Source organism: Rhynchophorus ferrugineus, unplaced genomic scaffold (assembly GCF_030347505.1).
Source record: "Rhynchophorus ferrugineus isolate W39M unplaced genomic scaffold, kcgeb_rfMv2 rfM6, whole genome shotgun sequence".
Lineage (NCBI taxonomy): Eukaryota > Metazoa > Arthropoda > Insecta > Coleoptera > Curculionidae > Rhynchophorus > Rhynchophorus ferrugineus.
The window spans coordinates 44,810,710-44,832,664 of NW_027472585.1; the positions used below are offsets into that span (position 1 = coordinate 44,810,710).

Sequence of the window (21,955 nt, forward strand, 5' to 3'; positions counted from 1 at the left end):
AAATTGATTGATTATAAAAATATTGATTACCATCTTTTTATTTGCTATATCAATTTAAATATTCCATGATACACTAAAGAAGAAAATAGTACTGAAGATCCATTTAATATGGTTATTCGTTTGTTATTACTAATTTCTGCTATGATGATGATACTCTTTTTTTTCTAGTATTGCCGTTCATGAAATATCGTGTGTAATTCATGTTTAAACTATTTTTAACACATTACCATTAATTTTAAATATAACATGGTGCATTAAAGAAGAAATTGGTATTGAAAATACATTTAATGTTATCCTTTTATTACTATAACTAATATGTTGTAAAAAGAGTTTTTCATAATTTCTCAGTATGTGATTCGCGTTCTTCTTGGAATGCTGTTTATGAGACACTATGTATGATTTTTAAATATTATACGGTGCATTAAACAATGAATTAGTATTAAAGAATCATTTAATACAGTTATTCTTATGTTATAACTAATTTGTTGTAAATAGAGGTTTATCATATTTCTTCTTTACGTGACTGACCATTCTTTTTACGCTATTATTCATTATATATAATCTATGAAAAATTATTTAACGTTTACATCATTTTTATCGCCCGAAATTAATGTTATTATTTTAATAATATCTATATATAACTTTTTCAATATCCATAATCATATAATGTTGAATTCCGTGGTTAAATGGCAACTTAAATGTGGGAACCTTATCAATATTAAAGCTTTTTCATTAATTTAAATAATAAACGCTTGACTAGTTTAAATATAGAATGCACCATCAAGCCACCATTATATTTCGTGGGATCCTTCGTAAAACTGAAATACTATTATTTATCAAACACACCTTAACTGGACTCGAAAATAGGTATTTGGCTCATAATCAAAATTGATAACTGAGGTGTGGTCTGTGTTCACTGGCTATCTAGAAATTACTTTATACTCCTATCTATTATAGATAATTCATCGATCAGTATTTTAAGATGATTAAAAGTAGAGAAAGTATAGAATTGTCTGGATATGTTGACAACTGATAACTCTTATATATTCTCAGCAATGTAAACTATAAATAGCGCGAAGCGTCGACACAACAAACTCTCTAATATTCATCTATAGTCATAAAAAAGTCATTCGCAATGAGAATTAATTGAGTTGTACGAACCTAACTAACTCTTAACACTAATTTTCACCAACATCTTAATTTGCTTTATCAACTAAAGAAGACTTACGTTTAAATGGTTTAAATGAACTGGAACTTTTATCTCTTTTATTTTTATATAATTCTTTAAACGCATTAAGAGACTTACTTTGAATATATCGCTAAAACAATACATGGTTTTGTAATTTTAAACCTTTCTTTCTTTCTAATGTTTGACTAATGTTAACTTAGTGTTATTCCAGAAGAAAATGTCTATATATTTACGCTGCATTCCCCTGGAAAAATTCAACCTTCAATCATTTGAGTCAAAATTTAGTATATGTGATAAAATATAAATTATTATTGCTTAACACAACCCTCAAAATAACTGCGTACAACTAACAAAATACATTGCGTATTATTGAAAATATAATAAAAATGAATAGAAATAAAAGGATACTAACATGGGGCTAATTTAAAAAATGTCGTGTTCGAATCTGTTTTGGTTGATTTATTTTTACCCAAATAAAAAATTTATACGCTAGACAAAACATACTATTAAACATACGATCTATTATTTATTAACAATATAATTATGGCTCCAGTTGTTTATATAATCGATATTCTACTATTATAAAGAAACTATTGTGCTATAAATTTTATTCAGATCGTTACATATATTAAAAAATGTTAAAATACACTAAAAATGTATTTAATTAATTACATTATAATAGTTTCTAATATAAACATTGCTCCTTGCTACTGTAATACTTTTTATGGTATCTTAAACATTAGCAAGGCCTTAGAAGAGGTTATTTGATTTTCCAAATCTAGATAGTACCTTTTAAAGTAATCCCTCATATATCTGCTACCTGGTACTTGGACTTTCAAGATTTTGGCTTTGGGAATAGTTAAAAGTTTGAGGGAACTAACTCAGTTATTTGCAGCAGAGTCGAAATTTTAATAAAACTTTAACGCCTGAATGAATGAATTTTAATCTTTATCAAATCAAACGGCTTCACGTAATCGAATGTAGAAGATATTCAAAATGTTTTCATAGTATATTAATAACTTTTCAACTTTTTATCACATTATTACAATAGAAGTGTTCAAATGGTTTAACTCAAAACATATAGACAATATTTTAACAATTTTATGTTTAAATTATTTGATTGACGTGCATCTTATATATATATATATATATATATATATATATATATATATATATATATATATATATATACTTATTTGATAAAAAATGTAGGCTTACGTAAAACAAATAAATAACTAATGAAGTTTTATACGAACACTAATATTAACAAAAAAACAAAAAGCCTATATATTTTCCAAAGCTGATATTACCGAAAAAAAAAATTAATTCTCTTAACCTTTACGTTAACATTAACCATAAATAACATTTAAGAAAAAAGTGCGTTTCGTTTTTTTCTTAAGAAATGCTTTGATGAAATAAAGCCTAGGATTGTTAAATACCAAAGATACACAAATAATATTCCATTTATAGTGAAAAAAAGAGGACATTATTATATCTAGATTATTGTTTTATTTTTCTTTTGGGGCTATTGAGTAAATTTATATTTATGGTAATAATCAGAATTTAAGTATCCGTTGTTGTTTCCTAAAAAGCATATAGCTGCGAGATATTATGTCATAATATAATTTTCAATTCTGTTCGTTGAAGAGCTTATTTTATTTAATTTATTGACTCAAATCCAATAGCTAGACCACTGTAATTAAAATATTACTATAGGCTTGGCATGTAGTGAAGACCTGCTCCTCCCTATAACCTAAATTAGCAGTAATTATCATCAAACTATGTTACACGTACTTTTAAATTTACAATGATTTTAGTGAGACAATTTTAGTTATTTTTGTAATGTGTCATTGTTATAAAGCAATCAAAGCGATAATTAAAATGACAGAATTGCGCCCCTAATATTTCTATTGCCCACTATATAGTCCAAATCTGGCTCTCAGTGACTACTGAGTGTTTACTGTCTTCAAAAGTAAGCTTAGCAATAGGTCTAGTTCAGATAAACCCTAGTTGGTCAAAAAGAGACTCTATTATAATTTTTACTTTAAAAAATGCCTTTATAAATGTTGCGTTAATAACTATTCAATCATATCATATATCCAGTGCTAATCAACATATCAAAACATACTATCGATAAGCAACACGATACCCCACAAATCAGCTTTTATATTGCTTTCTTCATTTATGTAATACCTGGCAACATAGTCAAACCGGAAATAAACTAAGCGTTTCCTTTTTAGTTCGGTTAATTTATGCGAAAAAGCTGAACCAGAGCCAAAGTGCTCTATCACAAAAGGGTCATATTTTACGTGGGGAAACGACGCAGTCCGTGTATGTTCAACATTTCGAATAAATATCTGACTTTTAGGCCGTGTTTGATAGAGTGGTAGGTTGCTACAATTAATTAATCAAGTGTCTAATAAAACTAGTTATAGTCGGTTAAATATTAAGCATGTTTTTTATTATTTTTTATAGCTATCATTAAAAAATTAATAATAATTGCTATTTATCTTTATCATAATTTCTTATTCTACGATGCACACATTAATATTCTGACTAAGCCATTATTGTCTAGTAGCTGGAGACCCTCAACAATGATGTGTTGATGAAACCTCTTTTCATGTCTTTTGGCATAGTTCTTGATAAAGTTATTGACAGTTTCTACCTCCAGGCCCTTATGCTGATTGTGATATACCATAGAGCATCAGCAATACCTCGCAGTACTTTGTTTTGGAGTCTGTATGATATTTCTATTGTTTTGTCTGGTACAACCCCATAGCTGAATACTATTAGCTAATACCATAGCTAAACCATGCTGGTTTCAAGACTTGTTGGTAAAGCAAAAGCTTATTATATAGTGTCAGAGCTGAATATTTAACCAACACATAACCAATACATTTTGTTTTACTTTAGGTTGAGTGCTTCTCATTTTTGTTTTCCTTAATTTTTTTTTGATTTCACCTGAGATTAACATCAAGGATTTTGTCGAGATATTTGGTTGAATTTTCATACTTGCTAGTTGGAACTTGGACAATAGATGTTCATAATTTCATTAAGTTGATTCAATGTTATCATCTCCAATGGCTAGGATTGCAATATCAGCTGTGACAAGCATTTTCTTTGAATAGTAGGCAAGTCGAGTAACATTTAAATATATTGCAAAATAAGCTTTATTTTCTTCTAGTGATGATAGTGTTTCTGTGAACCTCATCAGTTGTGAAATATTTTTTCCTGAAACCAAATTGTTGATGAAATTTGTTTTATCAATTTCAATAATATATAGTTTCAAAAGTTCTTCAAATAATTTGAACAAATTGTCGGCAATAGTTCTACAGTTCTGGTACATATTGTAGTCTAAATAGGGTATTTATTAGGTTGATGATCTGAATTAGTACCTTTCTTGGAAGTTGCTTCAATATTTTCCCGATAATAAGGTCAAAACCAGGAGCCTAAAACCTTTTTGCACTAATGCCATTTTTTATTTCTTTTTATTTAAATTTTTAAAATAATAAATTAATATATTATTTAAATTTATTATCGTAAAATTGGTAAACATAGTCTTCTAAATATTGTCTACTATTTTGTATTTCTGAATTAGAGCCAATTAATCATTAATACCTTATCAAAGATAACGTTCATAATTTTATAATGGATTCACTATGTCCCAAAAAATACTCTTTTAAAACATTTTGAATAGTATTGAGTGTGAAAAGTGTGAAAGTGGATTATTCAAAATTTAATTATGATATCAAACATGTTAGGAATTAAATAATGTTTAAAAAGGTATTTAAGATGCTAAGTTTTAGTGTAGTGTTATATCTTTGTTAGATATATATAATGGTTTTAAATATATATATATATATATATATATATATATATATATATATATATATATATATATATATATGGGATAAAAATGCTAAACATAAATCATTTGAAGGTTTAATTAGGTTGCACGTGACAGAGTTTTTATTGCATTCGTGCATGTATAGATATCGAACAAAGTTTTTAAATATTATAAATCTTTTTCTTAATTAGTTCAAGTGATAAACTGATAATATCGTGCAAACTTTCCCTACCCGGAGATATATATTAAAGGCTTGACTATAAAATAATATAATATTTAACAATAGGGTCTTTAGTTTTCCCTTGTTATATTTTTACTTGTTTGTTAATAGAAATAATCTTGCAAATCCATTTAATAAACAAGTCTAAAAATACGCCTTGGCAAAGTATCTAATGACCAGTTCAACTAATTAATGAATAAAAAAACTTGAAAATTATTCAACGTGGAAAAAATCCATTATTCTAATCATGGTGTGTGTTTTTCATACCTTGATTGCTACGCTATGTAAAGTATACTTTTCATACAACGTTTCTTTTATGGAATTTCTACAATTATGATATGTATTAATTTTTAGACCTTGTCCTTTTATAAAATAAAAAGATTGTAAATTAAATTTGAAATATTTAAGGTCAATCAATTCAGCCCTTACTAGTATTATCTAATATTGTTGAATGAAGATATTGTAAATTTTTGGTGTTTTAGATATGGTTATTCATTTATAGATATAAAATGATTTATGTTTTGTAGTGTACTTGAGAACCTTTAGCCATTTAGTAAAAATATGTGTCGTTTGTTTAACTTGGCATCCGAATTCAAGTACATATCCATAAATATAGGAAATAGTAGGAACTAGCTAGCCAAGTCTAATTGAAGAATAGTAGTTCTACCATTTTCCTAAAAGAATCCCTTAAAATTATTTCACGTCCACAAATACATTAATATATTGGTCATTATAAATCAAAAAATAAATCATTTCATCATTAATTATGATAAATTGTCACTGTAAAAATTAAGGGAGTTTCGCTATGCTGGAAAAAAATATAGTCAATAGTTATTGACAGTGGGTAGTGTAAATAATGGCTCGACGAGGTTCCAGCAACACATGTGAGGGCAAAGTTCATCTTTACTTTAGTTATAATTATTTGACATATTTTTATCAAAATTCAACTTATTTAGCTCCGTTAGATTTCTGGTTATAAAAGAAAATTATTATGTATTATGAAAAACTCGACCCACTGAAAGAATATTGGCGATTTCGAGGTGACCAAGTCTATATTCATTTAAAAGGTTGTGTAGCCAAGTAAGACTGCAAATATTGAACCATAAGTATCCCGGAAGAGATAATAGTGGATGAAAAACATTTTAAAAACTTAGCTCCAATTACTTCTGTTTTATTTATAAAGTTTATAAGCTAGGAATAATAAGCAAAACGTACACAATATATTATTTTTTATAATGTGTGACCTTTAAATGTTGTGTATCTGTCGATATAGTCCTTCCGAAATGACAGTGATATAATATTGCCGCATCGACTTTCACTTTTAGTTTATCTTGGCTTTTACATATAACAAAATTCTAATATAATTAAAATAAGTCCAGACAGTCCAAACACTCCTTCATTGTATATCCCGCTCGACCTGCATCTCCTTTATAATAATTCTTTGTCACCTTATATATCAAATGACATCAATAGGATTAAACATGTAAATATAGGGAGGAAGACCATATACTTTTACCATCTGAACTGCTTTGTAACTTTCTTAGGCTTGTTTAAAAAATGTATATGAAATAAAACACAAACATTTGATTCATATTTACTGAGTAACAATTTGAATTAGTTCTCCCTCAAAGAGCTTCATCTTCCTAAGTTTTCTGAAATTACCTTCCCCTGAAATAATTGTATTATGATTATTTTAAGAACACCTGTTCCTGTTCGAACTAACTGATTGAAGACGCTATCTGTTTACGACTCAGGTTATTTGTTAGCTTCAATATTTTCAATCGGAATAATCGCAGATATTAAGAAGCAATTTAAAACTTATCAAAACAAGCAGAGAGCCCGAAACAAAGTTTGCCGTTTTATAATCTCACTAATTATTATCACTAATGTTTCGAAGAATTTTGCGGACATTTGACAACCAGGCGTATTTTATAGGCTTATTCAATTATATGTCCTGGTGCATTAGACAGCGTTTTATCTCTTTTTAACTGGAATTAAACAGAAGGGATAATACGGTCTAATATTAAAACGAATTTATAAACTGAAATAGGCATTAAATTCGACGTCGTAATGACGTGAATTCACTGTTATGTTGAAGGACTATATATGATTAGCATAATTCAACCCCAGATCACCATAAACTGATTAAAATCGAACTCGATCATTCAGCATAGTCGTACTTTTAACTAGTTTTCCATATACACCGGGTGGCCTATTTATTAGGGACAATATTGAGATTATTTAATTTTCTAGATTAATTAACAGGTCAATTGAAAAGTCCCCGGCCTACCATAGTAAAACACACTTTATTGGCACAATTAGTTTTTTTTTATTCAACATAATTCCCTTCAAGAGTTATCATTTTTGTAGTACGATTTGTTCTTTGCTTCAGAATAGGCCTCAGTTTCGGCGATCACCTCTTCATTCGACGAAAATTTCTTCCCAGCGAGCATTCTTTTGAGATCTGAGACTAGCAAATAGTCGCTGGGGGCCAGATCTGGAGAATACGGTGGACGATGAAGCAAATCGAAGCCCAATTCATGAATTTTTTCCGCAGTACATAGTCGTGCTGCACGTTCTTTTTCCTCAAAGGCGGTCGTTTTTCGGCGATTTCATCTTTCAAACGGTCCAATAACGCTATCTAATAGTCGCTGTTGATGGTCTTTCATATTTCAACGTAGTCAATGAAAATTATTCCATGCGCATCCCAAAATACAGAGGCCATAACCTTGCAAGCCAACTCTTGCGTTTTTCCACGTTTTGGAGCCGGTTCATCGTGTGCAGTCCAGTCGGATGACTGTCGATTGGACTTCAGAGTGAAACTGTAGAACCATGTTTCATCCATTGTTACATATCGACGCAAAAACTCGGGTTCATTACGCTTGATCATCTTCAAATACTGCTCCGAATCATTAACTAGTCGTTGTTTTTGGTCAAAAGTGAGCTCGCGCGGCACCCACTTTGCACAGAGTTTTTTCATACCTAAATATTCCTGAATGATATGTTGTACACGTTCAGTTGATACCCTTAGAGATTCTGCTATTTCATTCTATTTCAATTTATGGTCATTCAAAATCATTTTGTAGATTTTTTAAATGTTTTCGTCGGTAACAACCACTTTAGGGCGTCCACTGCATGCACCGTCTTCGGTACTCATTTCATCACGTCTAAACTTAGCATACCAATCCTTGATGGTTGATTTTCTCGGGGCAGTGTCCGGAAACTGGGAAAATGCAACAGTCGGCTTACACGGCATTATTGGACCGTTTGTAGGACGACATCGCCGAAAAACGGCCACATTTAAAGAAAAAGAAAGTGCTGGACACAATGTAACAAGACAATGCATCGTGTCACAAGTTAGTGAAAACGATGGCAAAAATCCATGAATTGGGCTTCGAATTGCTACTTAATCCATCGTATTCTCCGGATCTGGCCCCCAGCGACTTGTTTCTGTTCTCAGATCTCAAAAAATGTTCGATGGGAAGAAATTTTAGTCGATTGAAAAGGTGATCGCCGAAACTGAGGCCTATTTTGAAGCAAAATACAAATCGTACTACAAAAATATTATCGAAAAGTTGGAGGGTCGCTATAATGAGGGAATTATATTGAATAAAAAAACTAATCTTGCCAAAAAATGTGTTTTACTATGGTAGGCCTGGGACTTTTCAATTGACCTGTTAGCAATAACATTGTTATATGGAGAATTAGTTACCTTTCGACTGTTTCGTAAACAAAAGTTGGTTAAAAGTAATGAAATTATTATATCTAGACAATACTGCAAAGCGCGTTTTAACGAGAAATGACTGAGTGAGAAGAAACGTCCCACAATTGACAAATGACACACGTATACTGTGTTGCCACATCACAATAATTATAATAATGATACCTATACTTAGAATTAAGATAAAATAAGCTTTTAAAATGACATGGTTCATTCAAGTATATATAATAAACCATAAATTACATAAAAACGTGTACTGTCTCTAAAGATTTGGCCACCTACTGTACATTTTGCAGGAAGCACCCTCACGTACTCCTGATATTAATTAGTGTCTGCTTGAAAACTGTCCCACTCCTAAACTATTTTAATTTTATCACGACCCCAAGCACTTGCATTATGTCGGAATCCACTAGCTGTACACATTTATATAGCCGTATGAGACGATTTAAAGGTATGTGAGACGGACTGATATTAAATGGTGTATGTGGTGAAGATCGGAAGCAGGCGAGAACGGAATGATTATAGTTGGCACTAATGGCGGGCCTGATGACGTGTAGGACAAATGGCGGCCGTAGCTGGTCTCTATGGATTAGGAGATGAGTCCCGATTTCCAAGGTAAAATACGAATTTTGTATGTGACAGTGTTCCGAGGCAAAACTCACTAAATATTCATTCATGACAGTTTTTATCCATTATAGAAAATGCTTAATACATTATATTATGTATAGGAATTTAGAGTGGTTTTACAGTTTTTTAAAATTTATATTAGAAATATCAATAAGACTTTCTTCACTTCAACTTTCGTCGTTACTTCAGAATAACTGGACATGTGACAATAATGCCATTAGGGCAACGTAAAGCGATGAATTCTGAATGATACACAATTATTTTTTTGCCAGAAATATCTCGTAAAATACGAAAAATTAAGTGGCATTGAAAGATTATGACAATGCAAGCAATCACACATCGGCTGAAGCAAAAGTCATATAACTCACAAGTTACTTACATTTATATGTCTCTATAAAAAACAATTTGTGTTGTATTAATATTACTATTGCTATTATATACGTTGTAGCTAAATTTTTAAGCAATATAAAAGCCTCTGTAGAGATATGTTTAAATTAGTTGGACTTAGAGTCATTTGACTTTAACCGTTTTGAAATATTTTCTGAAAGTGTAGATCATGTATGTGAGAGAAAGAAGAATGCTTTTATCGTGATATAAAAGATAAACCATTTTTGCAGAGTAAAGGAAAAGAGAATACAAAAAAAAAAATTAATTCTTATATAATCGACTAAAATATGTTTCCATGATTATGAATCCAAAATCTGAAAAATCTTCAAATAAAGTCTACCTTACTACTGTTTTAACATGTAGGGTATTTGAGAAACTCCTGTTGAAAACAATAAAACCGATTATAGAGAGGAAAAACGTAATACTAACACCCTAATTTGTGTAGCCTTTGATAAGGTTTGATATGATGATCTGGTTCACAAGCTATAGAAAATGCTGCTAAATCAACACCTAATTTTTTTCTCATACCCAAATATTCGTTAATGATAGGATGTACGCGTTCAGTTGATATCTTTAGAGTATCTGCTATTTCATTCAGTTTCAATTTACGGTCATTCGAAATTATTTTATGGATTCTTTTAATGTTTTCGTCGATAACAGCCTCTTTTGGTCCACTGCGTTCACCATCCTCGGTGCTCATTTCACCACGTCTAAACTTAGCATATCAATCCTTGATGGTTGATTTTCCTGGGGCAGCGTCCGAAAGACAAATTGTAGGTTAGTCGACAAAGACTAATAGCAATGTAATAAATCATTGAAATAATAATAGCAGATATTCAATATTTTTCCAATAATCTTTTAAAAGGTGTCCGAGAAGTTGATTTAAATTATCGAACGAAAAACTTTGTGTTTATTTTTAATTGAAAATTGTTCTCTGCGCGTATAACAATTTCTATTAATGTATTCCTTTTAATGCGTTTTTGATATTAGTCGTACATGCGACGTGTAACACGAACTATATTTAAACCAGCCCCTTCTAATATCCCCGGATGATCGATATCTCTAAATTGCCAAATTGCCGGCGGAAAGAAACTTCATCGTCCACTTAAAAGCTAAATTATAGTTGGGGCAGTGAAAAATTAACCCCGGCAAAATGTCGAGTTTTCATCGAAAAGAACGATATTTATCTCGAGGCCAACCGTATCGACTCCCTAAGTGACGCCCCAGACAAATGATCCGACGTCCCATTGCCAAATGGTGTGGCTTGGAGGCAGACGTCCATTGAAAAAGGCGCCAGGCTTCGGCGGGTTTCGGTTTCCGTCGGTTGGGGTAGTGCGCAGTTGACATACGGGCTCACCGTCATACGGGGGTGAGATAATAGATTAATGAAATTCAGGCTAAACTGAGTTAATGATTAAAATGTGCTGACGAACCGAGCTGCAATGAATTAGTTATTTCCACTCCATTGGATTATTTCTGTTAGTCCTGTCTCTCGGAATCTTGTATTAAGTGTTCCTATTCTGATTTAATACAAAGACGATACAATATCTCAATATCTATAGAGACACTCAAAATCTAGATGGTACTATGATAACCATTAGAGTAATTTTATTGGTTAGTTTAAATTTCCATTATAGGCACTTGTAAAGAAAATATTTTATTTTGCAGCATTTGATTTGATTCCTAAACAGAATTTACCATGTCTGACCCCATGACATCACGTGACTAACTACAAATACTAAAGAACTACTACGTTTCACATTCCTATTTTTTGGATTCTTGTATTAAGAATTTCTCAAGAATGCCAATCAAATTTAATTCAGAAGAATCTATGGTTTAACTTTAAAAATATTAGAAAGTCGCCATATCCTTTCTCAATCATAGTATATTAATTTGAATAATCTTCGATTTTTCATCTGCTGCCTACTCAATTGTTCATCGTAGCGAAATAGAGAGACAACTCAATAGATCTGTATACAGAACAGTTCCCCAACTTTCAATATTTAGATGGTACTACGATGACCAATAAACTAATTTTGCTTAGTTTAAATTTCCATTATAAACACCTGTAAAGAAAATATTTTTTGTGCAAGCATTTAAATTGGTTCTTCAACAGAGTTTACCATGCCTGATACCACGACATCACGTAACTAACTATAACTGCAAAAAGAAATAATACATTTCATTAAATAAATAGGTTGAAGTGTATTTTGAAAACAAAGACAAATCGATTTGTTTAAACAAAATTAATTCAAATTTAGTAAGTAATATATTCTATATTATTATTATTGGCTTAAAATCAGATTTTTTTAAAACAATATTTAACACAAAGAACATTACAGTAAAACGCTTTGTTTGAATTATCATAACGGCCTCTATACATAACTTTCGTGATGTTGGTAAAGCAATAAATTAGTTATCCTGATATGACCGAGGCGTCCCATGAATTTTCGCAGGCACTAACATGCAAATATCGCTCCTATAGCATATATTAATTGGACGTCTTGGCAAGCAAAGCGCCATTATATATTATATCTTCGAGTTTTCGAATTAAATTTAAAGAAACTTTGTTCACCATCATTATCATATAAACGCCTATTTTAAGTAACCATGTATACGTGAAGGTTTTAAAATAACATATTTTATTTTACTTTAAAAACTACTTCACTTAATAGTTTTTTAAATGTTTAATTTAAATTTATAAGTTTACGCGCCTCATATTTTACTCGCTCGATTTACCGTTCCGAAAATAAGAAAGAAAATTCCTAGAATGTAGAGATTTGCTTCTTATTCTTAAACCGAGAGAAAAACAGAAGACGTTTCCTCTTATCGTCCTATAAGCCTGTTACCTGTGATCTCTAAACTTTTTGAAAAAACGGTACATTAAGAAACTCAAAATAATCGCAGAAGAGAGAAATATTAATCCAGACCATCAATTTGGCTTCCGTAATAAACACAGAACAACATAACAAATACATAGATTAGTCAACCAAATTTACAAAAAATTAAACGTTAAAAAATATTGCTATGCTGCATTTCTCGATATATCTCAGGCCTTCGACAAGATGTGGCACACTGTATTTTCAACTGCTGAAATCATACCTCAGAGACAGATATTTTGTTGCCAAACAGTGTGACGAATACACTGACCTACGACGAATATATTCGGGTGTTCCGTAGGATAGTGTTGTTGGCCCATTGTTATATCTATGGTATACAGCTGACCTACCTATCTCAAGAAACACTACTGTTGCAACATACGCTGGCGATACAGCGGTTCTATCATCACACGAGGATCCAAGATCAGTCACAAGAAACCTCCAACTTCATCTCAACAAAGTCGAATTGTGATTGAAAACATGGCGTATCAAAGCAAATGAGACAAAATCTACCCATGTGACATTCACCTTTTGTAGAACTTGTATTTCAGTAAAATTTAATAATTATGAACTTCTGCAAGCAGACAACGTTAAATATCTGAGCAATTTGATCGATGTTTGACCTGGAAAAAACATATAATGAAAAAATGCAAGCAGCTTGGGCTTAAACTAAATCAAATGTATTACCTGACAGGGCGTAAATCTAAATTACCCGTAGATAACAAGATTTTGTGGTATAAGTCAATACCTAGGTCCATTTAGACCTATGGTATTGAACTGTGGGGTACTACTAGCAAATCTAACATAGCTATTCTCCAGAGGATCCAGAATAAAGTGTTGCAAGTTATCGTCGATGCCCGTCTCCAACAAACGGATTCAGTGCGACATCCCCTTAGAACCAATAAGGAGTGTAATTCGGAGTGCTAGTGCGAAGTACTCTGAAAGATTATTAGTGCATCCCAATGAACTCGTCAAACAGTTAAATGTACCCAATGACAGTGTAGTGCATAGGCTCAAACGCAAACTACCATTCGAAGTGATTAATATACACATTGAGTGAGAGTCAATAATTTCTAGAATATGTTAGAACAGTCTTCTAAGTTCCAGTAGACTATGTTAGTTCACAGCAACTTCAGTCTGCTTATAGATGTCTTACGCCCTAAACTGCCATGCTTGTATCGAGAATCCACAGACTAGGGAAATTTTTCAAAGCTTGAATATACCCTTGTCATCTTTTTGTATCTCCATTGTTTCAATTACGTTACTTTTTCCAGAATTCTTGCGGAACGATTGCCAATCCAACCTCAATTTGTCTTCTTTTCTCGTTAATTAAATTTTGATTCTAGTCAGTTGAATGAATTAAAGCGAGTACAGCTTTACGATCTCCTTAGAATACCACCCAGCACATCAGTTATATATTGTGTAGGATTTAAAACGTATTTAAATTAAATATTATCGTGATTTAAGAAGGTTATTTTGATATAGTAACAAGTTTTAATATTAACTAATCCCAACTGATACAACAGAGCAAATTCATAGCAAGAGGAAAACATATATGCAATTATTATACTCTTAAAAAAACAAACATAATCAATTTTAATTATTTGTTCTAATAAAATGCGAACGGGCCTTGTAACATTATTGAGTGAATAGGCGAACGACCGCTACCGACATCTTTTAACGAGAATTGGAAGGCGGCCGATGCGGAACGCGACTCCGAGCTACTCGGTGATCCCAGCAGGCGGTGCTGAGGGCGCAGAATTTTAATTTAAAATATTTCAGCTATCTCCAACGCAGAGGCAGAGACAGAGTGAGAGCAATGAGAAAATTTAAATTCTGTTGCAATCTCCATTTTTCTATTATCGAATGTCAATTGTTCTCGGGTCGTTTCCTCAAGTTGGGATGGGAATTGGAATCGAACGTGGCGAAATTCTATCAGGACAGCCATGTAAATTTACTATTAACTTGGTGGCGTCACGCGGTCCACTGCGATAAAGGGGGTTTTCTAGTCTGAAAACATTCATTTTAGATATATTTTCAAGTTAAATAAAAAAATACAAATAATATTTCTACTATTCATTTTTCACTAAATATTTATTAATGCTTGAAGAATATATAGAAAAAACAATTTTAAAATCCACAAAGTTACAGGCTATCTTTTTAGCATTTGCCATTTTTTTAAAATAGCAAAAATCGAAATTTTATTGTAGTTTTAGTTTGACACGTTAGATGAATATATAGAGAAAGCTCTCATCAAATTTCTTACTGAACTCAAGTATTTTCGATAATAATGCCTTCGAAGTTTCTTTTTTATATATTTTAAAGTCTCCTTTGTAATAACGAGAGTTTATCTGGACTGAACCTGCGGTTTAACGTGGGCTCCGAACCACGGTCCTCAACATTAAAAGGTCAATTGAAAAGGCCCCGGCCTGACACATAGATGGCTCTACTAGAATTAAATCCATATGTTTTTTAGTTAGCCCTAAGAGTCAAAATATGCGTGTAAATATTTGACAGCTGTCGGATGATTAGTTTGTGAATTATAACATATTGAGTGAAGCAACTTATGTTATTGTGAAAAAAAATGATAAAAAGTAATTTCGCGTGTTGATAAAATATTGCTTTTTGAAAGGAAAAATACAGGAAAATCAACCATCAACGTTTGGTATGCTAGGTTTAGACGTGGTGAAATGAGTATCGAAGACGGTGAACGCAGTTGGACGTCCAAAAGAGGTTATCGACGAAAACATTTAAAAAATCCACAAAATCATTTTTAATGACCATAAGTTGAAATTGAATGAAATAGCAGACACTCTAAAGATATCAACTGAATATGTACATCATATCATTCACGAATATTTGGGTATGAGAAAGCTCTGTGCAAAGTGCCACGCGAGCTCACATTTGATCAAAAACAACGACGAGTTGATGATTCGGAGCAGTATTTGGAGATGATCAAGCGTAATAAACCCGAGTTTTTGCGTCGATATGTGAGAATGGATGAAACGTGGCTCCATCATTTCAGTCCGAAGTCCAATCGACAGTCATCCGAGTGGACTGCATACGATGAACCTGCTCCAAATTCAATAAGGCCCTGACTAACTAACGTATTCTTCTTCAGGTGTATTACATTCAGTACACCTTCAAAATTTTTAAAATAGGCTTTTTATTTGGCTTCATTTAATCCAAACCTCTTACCGTCTTTTCTTGAGAGGTTATTCTCAATTCTCAAGTGGGTAGTAAAGCAATTCGAGATCTTATTTGACCATCATTTCCATGGAGTTGTAATATAGCTCATTGAAAGGGCACTTTTCATTTTTCATCTTAGGTCAAACATTTTCTGTGCATGTCTTTGGTGAATACATTCAATAACTCCAAATAATATTTATTATCAATGGTTTGACCTTTCTTAAGGCACACAATTTACAAAATACAGAGAACATAACCTTGCTAAGTCACGCTTGAATTTTGATTCGCTTTAAAAGGCTCTAACGGGTTGATCTTCATTCAGCTGATGATCTTTTTGGTTCAGGCCCATAGTACTGGATCGATATTCCATATATTGTTACATACCAATGCAAAATCCCCGCTTGTTTTGTTTAAATGTTCACTAAAACCATTTTAACTTTTAAACTAAACTGTTTATTTACTATTGCGTTAGATGCAGTGCATTTATATTAAAACACTTTCCAGTTTTCTACTACTCAACCATCTTTGTGTTAAAATACGTACAAAATATAAAAATATAAGATATAACATTAACTTAAAGATAAATTATTGGTTACTCCTCTTCCTTATCTCATATGCTTACTAATTAACAATTTGTTATGAGTATATTTTTAGTTATGTAATTATATAATATTATCAAATTAAGCAATAAAAATAAATCTAGTTATATAAGATAGTTATCTTGTATGGTTATTGAAACTATTTTATAGTATGGGTATGGAATTGTTATTTAATATTTCTTTTTAGAATATTCTATATATTCGTATTAAATTACTCATTATTTCTTTCTTTTTTCAGGTAAGTGTCTTCAACCCCATATATAAACTTTGGAATAAATAAGGTAAAATTAAAATTACCAATATCTTACTATATAATATATATACTTGCTGTTTTTAATGAAAATATCAGGTTTATTACATATATAGAAGTATTTAAAAAGTTTTTATAGAAAATTCGCATAATATTTCTTCTTTTCTATTGTGTAGTTATTTGATCAAAATTATTATTCGTTTGATGTAAAAACTTATATAAAAACAAGTATATAAACAATAGCGAAATGCTGGAAATTACATTTCAAATTAATTATTATTGCTTGATATTTAAGGAATCCTAACAACAAAATTTTAACTTATTGTCTTTGAAACATGTTAGCTTTCGACAGTACCTTCATGGATTATTTTATAGCCAACGTACATAATTTGGTGTATAAAACGTATCAACATATCGATCGCCATAACAAAATAATCACCCGCCTATAGAAATTACACTTGATCTTAATTAACTTGCTCAAGACATCAAACATATAACATTTCAACCGTTTATATTATACCGTGACTCCCTACCACAACTAATAGTGGCAGTAATTAGCGAAAACATTTCCAATAAAAGAGAATCACTTCACCTTAATTAATTTAGAACTGTATTACAGCAACAAACTGGTTGAAAAGTTTCTGGTTTGCCCAATATATGGCATCTCTAATAAGAAGTACGTATATATTTCGAAAACAATATTTTTTTAAACTTGCTTTACTTTATCAGATAACAACTCGATGATTCATAGTTGTTCATAAAATGTGTATCAAAAATATCATCGGAAGAAAATAAATAAGAAACTCACTAAAAGGTAAAAAATAATCAAATTTTGACTTGTAACGCAAAAAATAGTTTTAAAATAAAATATGTACGTAATAATCGATATAATAACTGAATAAAAATCAGCTTGAAGTTGGTACCGTGCCCAGTTATATTAAATTAGATTTGTTTTGTTCCTTTTTAATTTTATCTTTATGACATACTTTTACATTATTATTTTTCTATTAAATGAGGGCTCGGCACCGACTTCAAAGTGATTTTTGTTTAGTTATTAGAACGATTATTATGTACATATTTTATTTTGAAATGTTCTTTTTTTGTGTTACAAGTCTATGTTTGATTAAAAAGTAATCAATCGACATTTTAGGAACTCGTCCTTACTTATTTTCTGAAGTCGGTTCAATTTTTTAAAAATATTTTATTTTTCTCTTTTTAGTCTTAGATATTTACTCAATAAATTACGCAGTTATTTTATTAAGTATTACAATGGATAGCTCAAGTAAAAGTACAGCCCGTATGATGAAAAATAGAAACAAAGAAGCAAAATAAGGAATGTTTCAGACACTGGGGCCCGCTGCCTAGTCTAGATGCTTTGACAAATGTTCCAACCACACTAGGAAAAAAAGAGTTGCTTGTTAGGAATCGAACCCGCGACCTCCGCGTGTTAGCTTAACGTTCTAACCACTACACCATAGAGACGTCATGTTTGTATAACTTCTCGTATTATATGGTTAGTGCTTAGTAGCAAACTGAATGGCTTTTACACTGAACTAATTCCGATTTTTCGTCACATCAGTTCAGCAATAACATTATACTCTAATATCTGATTATTTTAGACAAAAAATATGTGAAAATATTGTATCTGCCTTTGAATGTTGAGGTTTTCCCTCGGTTCCCCCTTCCCTCCATCCGATAATAACTTGGTTCCAATAGGACCACCCCGGAAGGACATTTTTTCGAATAAAAGGAGAATTTTGAAAATCGGTCTATAATTGACGGAGAAATCGGCGAACATACATTAAAAAAGATGAGACGGATGGTGAAACTGAATGAATATCACCACCAGTGACTATTAAATGTTTGTGGAAGTCAAAATAATGTTCAAAAGAAAGAGATTTGGAACAAAATATGCTAAAAATATTTCTACGAAAAAGTGTTAGAATAACTGTAGCATCCCCGAAAGACAATATTTTGACGACTTTATTATTTTAATCATCAGTATTTTTAGTATTATTTCATTAGAATAAAGAATTTTATTGATAAATACATTACTCTAGAATTAATTGATAACTAGACCGGGGATTTTTTAGTTATTAGTAAAAATACATGTTTATTCATAAAATGTGCGTATATTCATACTCTTTACTCAATAAACTTATATATAAACCGCTGACGATCGCGTGGGTGTTTTACCTTGACGTCTCGAAAGGGTAAAACAAGAGAAAACCATCGATTCTAGATATCAGCTGTGGCCCTGCAACGTGACTACTCACAAAAAAGAGAGGGACGTTATAGAGCAATAACTCGTTTTTCATAATAATATTGTGACACCGCTTCATCTCTATAACCTCTTAAGGAAAAATGCTGATTTCTACGCAGATATAATGGCGAAATAATTGTGTTTATTTTATAAAATAGGACATGAGAGTGGATGCGACAACAGGGCAATAATTTTATTGACGTAGGTGGCAAGTGAGAGGAAAATCTGGCGCTGCTGTAGTTTCAGGTTAATGTGAAAGTGTGTAAACAGATGGCGCAATGTATCTTTGGGGGCGAAAATATATTTATCATGAAAATCCTGCGAGAAAAGTAACCATACCTATACATATAGTAATATGTTTAGAAATATCCGCAATAAACTGAATAAAATAAAACGAAATTAATATCTAATTGAAAATATCTTATTAATAAATGATAAAGGTAAATAGCAATATTTTTTTCAAACTTATTTTAATAAAGAATGTTATGTTATCGGCAATAATGAATGACTAATGTAAAAATCATATTTATATTGAAATAAAAATTTAATTTTTAACCAAAATAAAATGAAAATATAAAATTGCTTTTATATGTATTTTTTAAAAATATTTTTTGAAAAGTAAACTAGATATATGTTAGTATACAATTAAATTCTGAGCTATAAACATTGGCTTATTTTTCAATAATCAATATCAGGGTAATATCAAAAATGCCGATAAAAATGCTCTTCATTCATTTAACATTATTTATTTATTAACACCAATTCAATAGGAACTTATTAATGTTAGTTTATTTAAATATGAATTATTTTATATTTTTATTTTAAATCAACTTAACAGTTTAGAACTAATTCGAATTTAAAATTAAAATAAATTAAAAATGTATAATACATTTATTTAAAATTATATAATATTCATATTTATATATATATATATATATATATATATATATATATATATATATATATATATATATATAATGTATATATATATATATAATGTATATATATATATATAATGTATATATATATATATAATGTTAAATATATATATATAATGTTATATATATATATATATATATATATATATATATATATATATATATATATATATATATATAATGTTAAAATAAGATGATTGTGAAGAAAAACAAATGTTCCTGTTAGGTTCATATTCCTATTTCATTCATTAGAACGTTATTGAATAAATCAGGTATGTTAGTTGTTAAATATGACAACAGCGTAAAAAGGCAGTGTAGACGCCCTTTTACTGATCATTGATCAGAGAAAGTATAGCTCGGATGTGCAACATTGCCAGATGTAACAAAGACACCGGGATATTTCAGGAATATACATAACTCGATAGGTATAGTAATCCCATTTAGAAGACGGTAAATATATTAATGGTATTTATATATTAAAAAATGTATGTTGCAGCATAGACGAATAGAAAACTATATTAAATATTTTGATTACAAATATAATGGCAATTCTGATTCTAAGTTAAACATAAAAATTACGTAATAGAACTGAAATAATAAATAATCTAATATATATTATTTTTCAAAAGTTTCATGTACTCTTTATCTAATACAGTTAATGCTGAAATTATATAGAAATGTGCTTATATCCATTTTCGTGCAAGAATGGTTCTGCTAGAAAATATACCACTTTTACTATTAACAGCTAATACATAGTAAACCAGTGTTATTTCTACAATAATAGAATATTTTAGATACATTATCTCGTACCAATGTAGCTGGTTCGTGTGAATTTAAACTGGTGTAGAAATTATGGTTATGCTCTGAAAGCAGCAGGACTGAGTTCAATTGAAAGACAATTAGAAATCCAAGGAAAAAATTTAATATTCATATAATTTTTAAAGTACATTAATTTTTGTTCACATTTCACACGTCATATTGTATATTTAACTATAAGTATTTTTTCATTAATTACACCTCACATTCGATATCCTTAGTAAAATCTTAATGTACAAATTAATTTAATACCATTGTTGTGTTGTACTTGCATTAATATGCAAGTAAGCCGTGTACGGGATTAATACATCAGTACGTATTGTTCAAATTATAATAAAACTAATCTACTTAAGCTAAAGTTAAAAATACACTTGTACAATGAACTAACATGTGTTTTGGTTCGCTTCAATCTTCTGATTTCCTGTGGGTTTTCTTGTAGATGTAATTTAGCAACCTTGTTTCATGTTTTAGGACGAAATCTTGAATCATTTGGTGTATCCATTTGATTCCGAGGTCGTGGTGCAGCCCTTAGTTGGTTACGTAGCGATAACCATTGGTAATTAATCGTGGAACTTTGTTTTGGGCGCGTTGGATTACTAATTGGTTTGATGTTTTAGAGCAACTCCATATTTGCATCCCATAGGTTCATATTAGATTTTAAATCAAGTTGAGAGTATCTTCCGCCTAACCAGTACAGTTGCTCGACCTTGGGTCTAATTTGCTCTACCTTTTGTCTCACATTGAGATGTATTCCGAGGTATTTAGCTGATTCTGCTTGAGAAATCCGACAAGTAATATAATTAAGTTTTTGTCGATTCGCCGCAACGCAAAGTTAACATGGACAGATTTGAAGCTGTTAAGCTGTATTTTCCAGTCTCCAGTCCGCTTGTAGATCTTGTTCGTCGCTACTTGTATTTGATCTATAGCCTAAGACAGAGATACATCGTTTGCCATTATAACTGTGTCGTCAGCAAATGTTCTAAGTACTGTTTATTTTGTTGTTGGGATATCAGCAGTATAGAGCAGATAT

The 21,955-nt window shown here is 30.7% G+C and overlaps 1 protein-coding gene across 9 annotated transcripts in view; it reads left to right on the forward strand.

Moving 5' to 3' along the window:
* Nucleotides 1-21,955, forward strand: part of shaker (Potassium voltage-gated channel protein Shaker) — a 505,244-nt gene that overhangs the window by 374,706 nt on the left and 108,583 nt on the right. Inside the window, exon 1 of one of the 9 annotated variants that reach the window (XM_076407122.1) lies at nt 9,147-9,592. The exons of the other annotated variants lie outside the window; for them this stretch is intronic. Within the exon in view, the coding sequence (XP_076263237.1) occupies nt 9,540-9,592 (53 nt within the window). The 5' untranslated portion in view covers nt 9,147-9,539. Of the gene's footprint in view, nt 1-9,146; nt 9,593-21,955 lie in introns of those variants that run through there. 9 annotated transcript variants of the gene reach the window in all.